This window comes from Psammomys obesus, unplaced genomic scaffold, assembly GCF_907164565.1.
Source record: "Psammomys obesus unplaced genomic scaffold, mPsaObe1.curated_primary_1811, whole genome shotgun sequence".
Lineage (NCBI taxonomy): Eukaryota > Metazoa > Chordata > Mammalia > Rodentia > Muridae > Psammomys > Psammomys obesus.
In genome coordinates, this window is record NW_026596040.1 from 5,962,104 (window position 1) to 5,974,390 (window position 12,287).

Genomic DNA, 12,287 nt, shown 5'->3' on the forward strand with positions numbered 1-12,287 from the left:
ATAAATCCTGCTTGTCCTCCAGAAAAGAATTTCTGTCATTTAGAAACATGACATTTGCGTTCATGCATTATAAATAAATACTTATTCTTTTGTGAAAAGTACAGTTAGTTTTCAAAGCACCCAATGAGAAATTATCCTTCTCGATGAAAAGAAGCATAATTGCACCTGAGACTCCTAAGGTGGGAAATAATTGTGATACATTTAGGAGTCAGGATCTTACAAAACAAACAAACAAACAAACAAAAAAACTTAGGCACTGTGTATTTCACAGACCTGCAGTTCATGAACTACATCATACGTACAGTTTTGGTGGAGAGTCAAAGATACAGCATTTTCTAAGCTGTTGGTAAACTTTGAAGTGTTATAACTATGTGAAGAACAAACAAAAATCTTAGTTTAAATAGAATGGAGCTGTAAATGTATTTTTTTTAAAAAAGGAGAAAGGAAGCTATTGTCCAGATAAGAGAGTAAAATAAGCATATTCTCTTATGAGGCAACCACCCCTTAGAATCCTTTGATTTTGGATAAGAGTAAAACAACAGAATCGGTAAATGTTGAGTAGGTTGCCACAATATAATATGAAAATCCAGCCATCTGAGACCACTGAAAAAAATGTATGTCTAGATGTTTTTAAGGCTTGAGACAATAGTGTTAGATTTATTAATGTTTAATATTAGAAAACTGCTTGGTTAACGATAATTCCATATAATCTTAGAAATATTACTGTATTGTTTTTTTTTATTCCACAGTGAGAGAGAAGCTAGTGAAAGAAAAATGAGGGATGAAGAAAACTCACATTCCCAGCCTGCAAATGATGAAAAGGTTGTGTTTTAACAGAGACCAAAATATTGGCCTTACCACTCACTCTCAGAATTTTACCTTTCTATGTAGTCTTTAAATAAGAAAGATACTAACATTTTACTCAAAATTTTTATTTTGTCAACAATCTCACTTTCTGTCATAATACAAGATATATCAACACACACATATACACACATATATGTAGCCATTTATATATATATATATATATATATATATATATATATATATATATATATATGGCAGAGCTAATCTTTAAGAGGATTCTGCTATAGTATATGTCAATTATAGTCTTTCCGTTTTAGCAGAACTGTGGATTGGAAAGCCAGGGGACACAGCTTTCTTTCACCTCAACTGCATGCTTTTCTTTGACACTTTCAATGCAAAAATAGGCTTTAGGTAGCTTGATGATGTTGGCTTTAAATGATTCATCTAACAGACATCTCAAGCCTTCTGGTCAGCTTGTCTGTGATGTCTTCTTCTGTTTTCTCCAGATGATTTTTCTTGATGTCTGTGAATCAATGGTATCGATGTATTATAATACTTTTATCTCTTTGCTTCTCAAGATTAAAGAGAAGTATCTTCATTTGGTCATTTCACAGTGACTGTCACAATCTTAGCACAGAGTTCTTTGAGATTCCCTTTGGCTTAAAAGTGTGAAAATGAGAGAGGAGGGATGGTGGATGGGTGAAATAGATGGAGGTGAGGAGTGTCTATCAAGTAATTTCTTATGCTTCCCTACCTTTCACTACTAGTGTGGAGAAGTTCACAACAGAGCAGAAGAGGCAAAGCCCAGGCAGGCCAGGAATTCTTTGTCCTCTGCTGCTGGGGACAGTGAAGTGAGTACCAGCCCCGAGTCACAGGATGTCTCCTACAGCTGAGTCAGAGAAAAGCACCCATTGACAAAGGGAAGGCCCATGCTCACCTCCTCTTTCTCATTTTGTAGGATGAGTGCAGTGAGTTTCGAAATCTTATGAGAAACGGCAAGCTTTTCTGTGACCCAGAGCGTGACCCAGGGCGTGGTGCTGATGGAATCTTTTACCTGAAGAAGTGCCAGATGTGCAGTGGTTTCCTGTGAGTATACATTGCTGAATGAATAATGTAACATGCTCCTGAGTCCAAGTAAATTTTTAAAAATATGGCCAAAAACCACAAGTTAAGACCACTTGATGCAGCAGAAAGAGTGCTTGGGTTCGGAGACAGGAAATGAAGGTATGTGTTCTTACCAGGGTACCCATTCCAAATCCCGGATCCAAAAAACTAGGTGAGAGCCAAAAGCAAAGTCATTAAAAGATAGTAAGCTTTGTACTTTATGACACATTAAACAGGGAACTCAAAGGCTGAATGATTTGACTGATGAGTGAACACATTTTAAGATGAGTGGACATTGTGATGCTGAAAAGTACTCATGAAGACAACACCAATGTGCCTTAGTTTTTCATAGAGAATGTTCTTTGAGGTAGGGATGGATTATCTGTGTCACTCAGCCACCTTTGTGTGTTTTTAAAACTTCTCTTTGTGGTCATATCCAGAATGATGTGGAATGTTCCCTCATCTTTTCTTAGGACTGTCTATCTTTCTATGAGAAGTTGCAGAGGTTAATAATTGTGAAAATTCTTTTTAAATATTATCTTTCTTTCTTCTAGTGAAAAAGAAGCTTTGGAAAGGTCAGGGCTTCAAGAAACACCGTCACAAATTACGTCTATCAAAGAAGAGAATGGTCCACAGTTTTCCACCGCCTCTCTGGTAAGAAGCTTCTCTCTGGGATTTCTCAGGCTGTTCTTTGTCTTTTAGGGGTTAGGGGAGCCTGGCTGTAGCTCAATGCCAGCCACAGAAGGAGGCATCAGAGTTGTTTGCTTGGAGTGACACAATGAGAGCATTTGTTTACAAATCTCTGCCATATGCTTAGGAGGGATTGTGGCAGTAATAAAGAAGCACTTTTTTTTAACATATTTCTTTTGCTATCAGAGAAGATAAAGAGCAGAGTAGCTCCTGAGGAGGTAGAGACCAGAGCTAGCAGGGAAAGTATGGCCTAATTCTTTGAGACTGGAATCTCATCTCTTAGAGTGATCAGTATCTTACTGTGGCAGGCCCACACAAAAGTTCATTGTGAAGGGAATTCATTCTTTAAAAGTGAATGTTGTTTTACTTTTAAAGCATGACTATTACTCCAGAACCCTTCCTAGAACCATGTCCCAGCTTACTAAGTCCCATATTGTTACTCTTCCCTCCTGCTTCATTCTTGGTTTCTTTTTGCATACTAATACTCTCTGGTTAAAAGAAGCCAAAGCAAGAAGTTATGTCCACCGAATATGATGTGAATTAATATGTGCATTTGAAAAATATATATCACAGCCCTGTTTTCAGTCATCAACTCAGATGAGATTAGGAAAACCAAAGGTTCTCTAATCCTATAAGCCCCCTTGAAAGTTCTTAAGCAACTCTGTTCTCTACTTTACCTGTACAGGATGCTGATATGTGCAAACACTACCGAATATTGCCCAGGATGGGTTATCTTTGCCCAAAGAATTTACAGCCTGTCTGTGGAGATGATGGCCAAACATATGCCAACCCTTGTTTGCTCTGTCATGAAAATCTGTGAGTATCCTCACTGCATCATCTTATCCTGCAGTGTGGAGATTTCCAGCTGTAATGTTGCCTACAGTCACACACTGAAACTAACTACATCTATTTTAATTATCTATTAATTGCCAGCCCCAAATCCAAAATCTGTGAGTTAATCTTTCTTATGTTTAAAACAAAACTATTGAACAGTGTCCCTTTAATATAATTGTATGTTTCCATTACTTTATACTGTAGAGTAGTAGAAGAAAAGGGTAGTGATGAGATCATAATGATTGAATAATATCTCTATAAGCCTGTGCAGGCTCCAGTAGATTCATGAGAATGTGACCATCATCTATATGTAAAATAGGAGGAGAAAGCAGTTCAGAACCAACAGACTTATGGTGTCTGTACCACCTACAGTGTCTACCAATATCTACAATGACTGAAAGACAGTTGTTGGTTTCCTATCTTCTTTAAGCCTTCCTCTTGATGGAACTCGTGCTGTACAAAAGAAAATATACTAGGACAAATGGCATATATGATGTCTGTTCTCAGCTTTATTACTGTCTGTATATCTTGGGCAATTATCTCATTCCCTGGAGTCTCAGTGACTTTTATATGAAAGCATTAGTTAAGTACAAAGAGCTATTTAATTTTTTCATTGATTGTTTTGGCTTTATGGAGTTTCTTCTCAAATAGTGATTTTGCAGTAACTTCTTGTTATCCCTTGTACACATCACTCATTTTCTCTCAGACTCCCTGTAACCAATTTTCCTTGGAAGTACAGTAGCAATGCTTCATAATTAAAAGTGTGAACTGTTAACCGTGTACTTACATGCCTTTGAACCTGTAGCTACAGCATGGTGATAAGGTATTTTCCCATTTCATCATCAAGTTTTCATAACTTGATGTAGATTCATGTTATTGTTTTAAGACATGGGTGATAGATAAGAGGTGGGATCCACCTTTACAACTTTTTTTTTAAGTGAAAGGTCATAAAATTTCTCAAATATCATTTCAGGCTCTAGAAATAAACCTGGATTATTGTATTTTATTCTATTATCTATCGCTAAAGTTACATTATAGATACCTGATATAGTCAAACTCTCTGGGATCTAATTTCCCCATCTACAGAAAAAGTCACGCGGGCTGGTGAGATAGTTCAGCAGGTGAGGAAGTTGGCTTTTCCTGCCTTTCTACCTAAATTCAATCCCCAGAATCCACAGTGAAAGCAGCGAATTGGTTCCTAAAAGTTGTCCTCTGACATCTACATTTGTGTCATGCTACATGAGTGCTAGTGTTCATACACACAGTCATGGACACATACACACACACTCACACAGAGAGACACACACACACATATGCACACACACTCTCTAAATGAAATTACAATTTGTGAAAGATTTTGTATTAGAAGCTAGTGACTCTATCTTCGTTGAAATGTGATGAAATATGCTCAGAGCTACAAGATAAGTTCTGAGCAGAAGAAAGACTAAGGCAAGATCACACTACCCGGAAAATGGCTCAGTGGATGTCCTACACTTTTACACTAATTTCAGTTAGGTTTAGCACTCAGATATTACCCACATCTGTAATATTTCTCACTGTATCTGAGTATTTCCCCACCATTGAAACATCTCTTCTTTTCTAGGATGCGTCAGACTAATACGCACATACGGAGTCAAGGGGAGTGTGAAGAAGGCAGCAACCCGGAAGCAGTACCGGCCAGCCCACCCACATCTGTGAGCTCACTGAAACTTTGGGGTTAAAGTGGTAGTTGCTATGGGTCCTGTCTTGGTTCTCCTGCGCTGGGAAATGGAAACTTGTCTGGTCACGGAAGTCACACTAGTAGGTCAGATGACTCCAGAATTGGCCACATTATTACCAGGGTGGTTAAGTAGTCATTGGAGCATGTGATAATAAGCATATACCAATTATAAGATGAGATGGAGGCCCAAAGAGACAGGTACTAACAGCCGGGTTAAAACAACTTCTTTGTAATACTCAGGTCTTTGCATATTACAAATAAATTTAATTTTCCTCAGTGCTAAAAAAAAAATGGCTTAATATTTAAATACCGAACAAGAGATTTAAACATGCATTATTTACTTTGGAATTCTCTCTGGTGACTCTATCTGAAGTCCCTATCCCAGGTAGATGACATAGAAATGATAACATAGAAACTTCTAGATGAAAATAAGATAAACATGGGTTTGATTTCTAGTTTTTGATGTTTTTCATATAGGATATTTCTATTCACATACATACTCATTTTTTAAAATTTTAAAAAAATATTACCATTTATTAAAATTTATTCACTTTTTATCCTGGCTGTGTCCCCCTCCCTCATCTCCTCCCAATCCCACCCTCTTTCCCTCTTCTCCCCCATGCCTCTCCCCTAGTCCACTGACAGGTGAGGTATTCCTCCCCTTCTATCTGATCCTAGCCTATCAGGTCTCATCAGGACTGGCTGCATTCTTTCTCTGTGGCCTGGCAAGGCTACACCCCCCAGGGGGAGGTGATCAGAGAGCCTCTCACTGGGTTTATGCCAGAGAAAGCCCCTTACTCCCCTTATTAGGGAACCCACTTGGAGACTGAGTCTATGGGCTACATCTGAGCTGGGGTTTTAGGTCCTCTCCATGCATTGTCCTTGGTTGAAATATCAGTTTCCCCAAGGCCCCCAGGTCTCAGTTTTATTGGCTCTGTCCCATTCAAGTCTTTCTATCTTCCCCTTCTTTCTTAAGATTCCTTGCACTTTGTCCAAAGTTTGGCTATGAGCCTCAGCCTCTGCTTCAGAACCTCAATGAGTAGTCTTTCAGAGGCCATCTATGATAGGCTCCTGTCCTGTTCCCTGTCTCCTCCTGAATCCAATGTCTATTGCATTTGTCCTTCTTAATGAGGGTTGAGCATCTTCCTTAGGGTCTTCCTTGTTGTTTTGCTTCTTTAGAAGTATAGATTTTAGTATGTTTATACTATATTATGTGGCTAATATTCACTTATGAGTGAGTATATACCATGCATATCTTTCTGCTTCTGGGTTTCTCTTAATATAGCAATGAAATTTTTTTAGTTTGTTTATTTATTTACTTATTTATTTATACAGTATTCTTCCTGCAAACCAGAAGAGGGCACCATATCTCATTATAGATATGTGAGCCACCATGTGGTTGCTGGGAATTGAACTCAGGACCTACTCAGAATTTTTGGAAGAACAGACAGTCTCTTAAACTCTGAGCCATCTCTCCAGGCCCTCCAATGAATTATTAAAAATATTCCATATATACTGACTTTAGAATATTTGTCACAGTGTCAAAAATTAATGGCATCTATCATCATTATTATTAATTATTAATTATTCTTATTTGTATCAAATCAAAGAAAGAATTTAAGAAAAATTCTAAAGTATGAACTTATAAAAAAACAAGCGTGGACACAGTTACTACTTAATTTGAATAATAAATTAGTTTAACTAATTGTATTTTGAGAAAATTATCCACATCTAATAACTATTATTGGAATACTGATATTTACTAGAAATATTAGTTACTTTACTCCATTATGATGTCACAAAAACTTACACAATAACAAAATTGATAAATATTCCACTTGATTTACAAATCTTAATCAAGCCTTGTTGCCTGGCGTAGGAAAATACAGGTTGGAAGATTTCTGGTGTCAGATCAACAGTGGTTGAATCAATGTAGTTTGCTAGAGCTGGAACCTTCCATCTCCTTTCCGTGTGAACTTGCAACTAGTTCAGCGACTCTACGCCTATATACACCCAGAAGAAAAAGGATTTAGGAAATCCTAATCCACTACTGTTTGCTATTTTATTGCATACAAGTTCTTAGTGGCTTACTTCTTACTTTTTGGAAGAATACACTCTCCTCCCTCCTCACAATCTCACTTAAATACATATCTGAGGACAAGGCGATCCCAGTAATTTTCTCAAAGCTCAATTTAATAAAAATTAATAGCCTTGGACCACACTTCCCTGTAATCCTCATTCTGTATAGGTGACTTGAAAAAAGCTATTTCCTGTGAAACTTACCCGCAGTTAAGTTTCTCAACTAGATTTCTTTAAGTCATGAAGGGGTTGAGCCAGATGCATGACCTAACCTGAGATTTGGAAAGTCACTGAATTCTGAAGCACAATATTCTGTGAGATGCTGCTAAGGCCAGTGTTGATTACCCTGAGGGAACACACAGCCAACAGCAGAGTTAAGCCATGCTAGTTTTGTGTCTGCCTCAATATTTGTTGCACAGCAGGTGCTCTGGTAATAATCATCATGTCATACAGAACGTGAGCCTGATTTGATGTTGCTAAGTGGTGGCACAGCTAATGCATTGTTTTGTGTTATGACTATATTCTTGTAGTTTCAGTGAGTAATGGCATTCAATGTTTCCATCTTCTTTTCCAGGAAAAATGATGCAATGATTGGTGAAAGTCACAAGGAAAAAGCTATGCCTCGATTCTGAACCGCCTGCCTTCACCATCTGTGTATATAAAGAATTCTTCAAACTCATCTTTTTACTATAGAAAATAATGCAGAGCTGTTGGTATTGGACTCACTGGTTTTCATTCTTTCCATCTCTCTCCTTCTAGACAGTGATCTGAGGGTGTGGAGATCTCCACCCAGTCTACGCTCTGGAAATCTGATCGCAATGCTGTCTGTCCAACTGCCTGTTTAATAAAAGTAGAAACTCAGCAGAACATCCTTTTGGGGATTTGTTTCTCAAGCTAGGTGACAGGAGCATCTTTTTAAGTAGGAGCTGAATATATGGAACACTTTGTCTTGCTACCCTGGTAAGCCAGCTGCTGCCATTGTTGGAGAGGTGGAGCAATATGGGCTCCCAGGCAGCCACACACAGTTTCACGTGTGTGAAACTACCTGCCACCATGTCAGACTCCTTTCCCAGTGCCTGTATTTCCATAAATACTATATCTACAATACATAAATTATATAACTGACACAATCCATTAATTTCTCATATCTATTACTTACCTCTGGATAGTTGCTTTTTTAATTTTGGAAAGTATGCCATGGTTTTCTACCTACGGTCTGGAAAAGACTAAAGAAATGTATCCACAATATATGTAAATATCTAGGGTGACAATCTCCAACAACTAGATAAAATTAATTTTAATTCTTTTATCCAGCCCAATGTATCACTCGCTAATTCAACTAACATAAATGTTTTATTTAATACCTTTGATAATGATGTGTATTTCCCACTATTAGTACCTCTAGTTTACACCAATCATATTTCAAGCGTTCGTTGGCCACATGTGGCTGGAGGTGGCTGTCGTGGACAGTGCAGCTGTGCCATGCAATAACAGACATGGGAAAGTTTGGAAGGAATGCACTATTAATTACGGATGGCATGAAACAACGTGTGGCTTCAGGCTTTCTGCTGAAACTCTACTGTTCTCAGAATCTAGTCCCTGGTGTTCTGTGGCCTTGGTAGGTATCAGATTTGCTCCAAGATTCTAGGCTGAAGAAGTCCCAACTGCAGAAACCGCAGACAGCCTGCATCTCTCCAGCCACCCTCAGCTACAGGAAAATTATGTGCAGAGCGGGACTGACCTACTTACATCTAGGAAGCTAATTTTGTATTTTCTCTCTGTCTTTTGTTTTTATAAATAAATATCCACATATAGGGTTTTATGATTGTTGTCCTTTGTAACTGAGTGAAATCTAGTCATTTTCCATGGCTGTATTTTGAATGATCAATAACCATTTGTTAAGTATTGTTGGGACCATTTTTCTGGTAATTCTAGTATGAACAAGAGAGATTCAGAGATTATCTGAGGTGTCTCCTTCTTGCTCATATGAAGGAAATCTGGAAATGTTTTCATGAGCTTTTGAGATACATATTTATCATGTCATTTTTAATATTTTGTTGATGGATAATCAAGAAACCCTTTATATTCTATATTAACTACAATATGCATGAAAACTCCTTGATTTAACTAACCCTTTATATTCATCATGAAACTTTGTTTCATGTTAAAATTCATTAAGAATCAGGTATGAAAATACTTTTGGCCTGTAAGCAGTATATGAGGCACACATGAATTTAGCCTCTAAACTTAAATCTTAACCACCAAGATGCCCCATTATGTATGAAAGTGATCCAGAATGCTAAGAGAAAAGAAACAAAGGCACAAATCCAAAACACTCTGTTCCCAAGCTGTAATAAACAAACAAACAAACCAATAAGTAACCTCCAACCCGTATTTACAGCAGTGGAAAGTGAGCTGAGTTCGGACTGTGTGACACACTAAAGCCCTGGAATACACTGATCCACAAGTGGACAAGTACCTCTGCCTTACTCTCTGTTTGCAGCCTTTCCACCCCTCCATTCCAATTAATATAGAGGAGATCCGAGATTCTTTGTAATCTGTAACAGGAAACAATAGAATACAACACTTACAAATACTTGACATTTGCTTGAAACTGATAGAAGCAGCTGTGAGGCCTTGGATGTGTACCCTGTGGTGGTGAAGTGTTTTATGAACTCTGCTGGATCTCTCAGAACCCACAGGCTGAGGCACACACATCTTGAATGGCCAGCCTCTAAAAGCCCGATATAGCAAATCCTTATTTTTTTTGAGCTATGTAACAATGGCATTTTTTGTTGTTGTTCTTTCTGTTATGAGACCTTCAGTTGCCTTTGACCAAGGGAACTCATAACTTATCCGATTATATTACAAATGTGTCCTCAGGCTCTCAAACTTTTCAAAAGCAAGGAACGCCCTGCCCTTTTCCTCATATCTTGCTGGCACAGAGATGACTTTTTCCTGCCAGTACTAAGATGGAAGTTTTATTCAAATAATATGTGGTTGTAAATAACTCATTAAGCATGACCTGTAAGCAGATTGAGATAGTCAATTGGAGATAAGCATTAGTGGTAAAGATTTCTATAACTTCCAAGATGAACTCCAAATTCCTCTAGCATGGAAAATTTCTGTTTGCCTCAAGCCTCACTCAACTCTTGCATTCTACTCCTTTTTTATTGTGGGAACATAATTTCATTTTTTTTTTTTTTTACTAAATGTTGTCTCCTCTTAGAGAGCAGTTTTGATGATGCTAGAGAAACCCAACCCCTGTGTGGACATGCTGCTCCACTGGGCTACCTCCCCAGCTCTGTAGGGGAGGTAGCCCTACAGAGGGCTAATAATGTACCATTATACATCCCAATCCTGCTCCTTCCTTTTTTACTTCCATCTCTCAAAATTCAGTGTTTCCCAATTCTGAGTTTATCTTCAAACCTCTTTACTCTGGATTTTCTTTGAAGTGAAAAATGTGAGTATTTACTTTATAAGATTCCAACAATACCCTACACTTCCATCTATATTTGCTGGGTCTGCAGTCCAGTGGGCACCTGACATGTGCTTACTATGTCATAGGTGTCATAGGAAACCTGCTGGGGGCTGCTTACTCTCCAGTTATGTCTCATGTAAAAGCACAAGATATAGAGTCTAGAAGAATACAGAATGAATGACTTTTCCACTTCTGGGCTGAGCATAAGGGGTGGGGCTGAGGCAATGCTGACTTCTTGTTTCTATCATCCAACAAGAAATTAATATGAAATCCCAGCAATAAAAAAAAAATGCACCAAAAAAGTCAGCCTAGCAAATGCTGGCACACACCTTTAATACCAGCACTCAGGATGCAGAGGAAGACAGATCTCAGAGGCCAGTCTGGTCTACAGAGTGAGTTCTAAGCTAGCCAAGGCTACACAGAGAAACCCTGTCTCAACAAACAAACAAGTAAACAAGCAAACAGCAAGCAAAACTAAACTAAAATTCCTTCCTTTGAGCTAAAGAGATAGGTCAGCAGTTAGGAGTACTGGCTGTTCTTCCAGAGGACCAAGTTTTAATTCCTAGCACCTACATGGTGACCCATAGCTGTTTGTAAATCCAGTTCCAGAAGATTCAAACCCTCACCAGACATACATGAAGGCCAAGCACTAATACACATAAAAAATTAAAATTAAAATTAGAAAAAGAAAAGAAATGCACCAAATTTTGGAACTGAAGATCTTAAGTGTTTGCTTTTGACCCACATGCTCTATCTAGCATAGGAATTTTAAGTTTTGTCTAAAAAATGTTTATTTCACCAAATGACAAATTTTAAAACAAAATTTTTTATTTAATACAACTTTAAAATGTTTTTTTTAATTCCAGAGGACAGAATTTCAACTGTGCCTTTTTTTTTTTAGAAATTATATGTTCCTATTGAATCATACACTTTTTATTTTTATTATTTAAAACTATCATTGGATCTAAATATATTTTTATCATACTCTTCCCCTCCCCTGTTGAATCTATGACTGAGCAGAGAGAGGTAGGTGGAGTTTAGGTTCCCAGGGCCTTAGGTCCAGAGACCATGAGGACAGGGGAGAGGAGCAGAAGAGGTGGCAAGAGTAGAGAAAGCCAGAGAGAGAGGGGAGTCACTATAGGGCAAGACGGAAGATGAGCATGTGGTTGTGAGGACAGACTGAGGCGACCAGATTAGCAAACAATTGGCTTTTTATGTGGGTTTTGGGGGATAGTAGTATTGGAATAGATTAGAATCTGCCTAGCATGGTACCTACAGCTTAGTCATAAATCATAGCCTCTCTATGTCTATTGTTTTGGAAGCTGGCCAGGTTAAAGAAAACAGTTGGTTTATTAATTAGTATTCTACATCCCCTCCCAAGTACTTCCAGATTCTCACCCCTCCCTATACACCCAACTTGAAAGTCTTTCTCAAAAGAGGCAAACAAGTCAAATACAACGCCTCCTCCCAAACCAAGAAAACTAATTAAAACAACACCCAAACCAAAAAAGTGTACACGCGTGCACACACACACACACACACACACACACACACACACACACACACACACAC

The 12,287-nt window shown here is 38.1% G+C and overlaps 1 protein-coding gene across 1 annotated transcript in view; it reads left to right on the forward strand.

The window, feature by feature from the left end:
- The window catches only part of Spink5 (serine peptidase inhibitor Kazal type 5), a 61,309-nt gene extending 60,475 nt beyond the window's left edge, over positions 1–834 (forward strand). The window contains exon 26 of the mRNA XM_055622814.1: positions 750–834. Coding sequence (XP_055478789.1) covers positions 750–834 — 85 coding nt within the window. The remainder of the gene's footprint in view (positions 1–749) is intronic.
- The last annotated feature ends 11,453 nt before the right edge of the window (positions 835–12,287 follow it).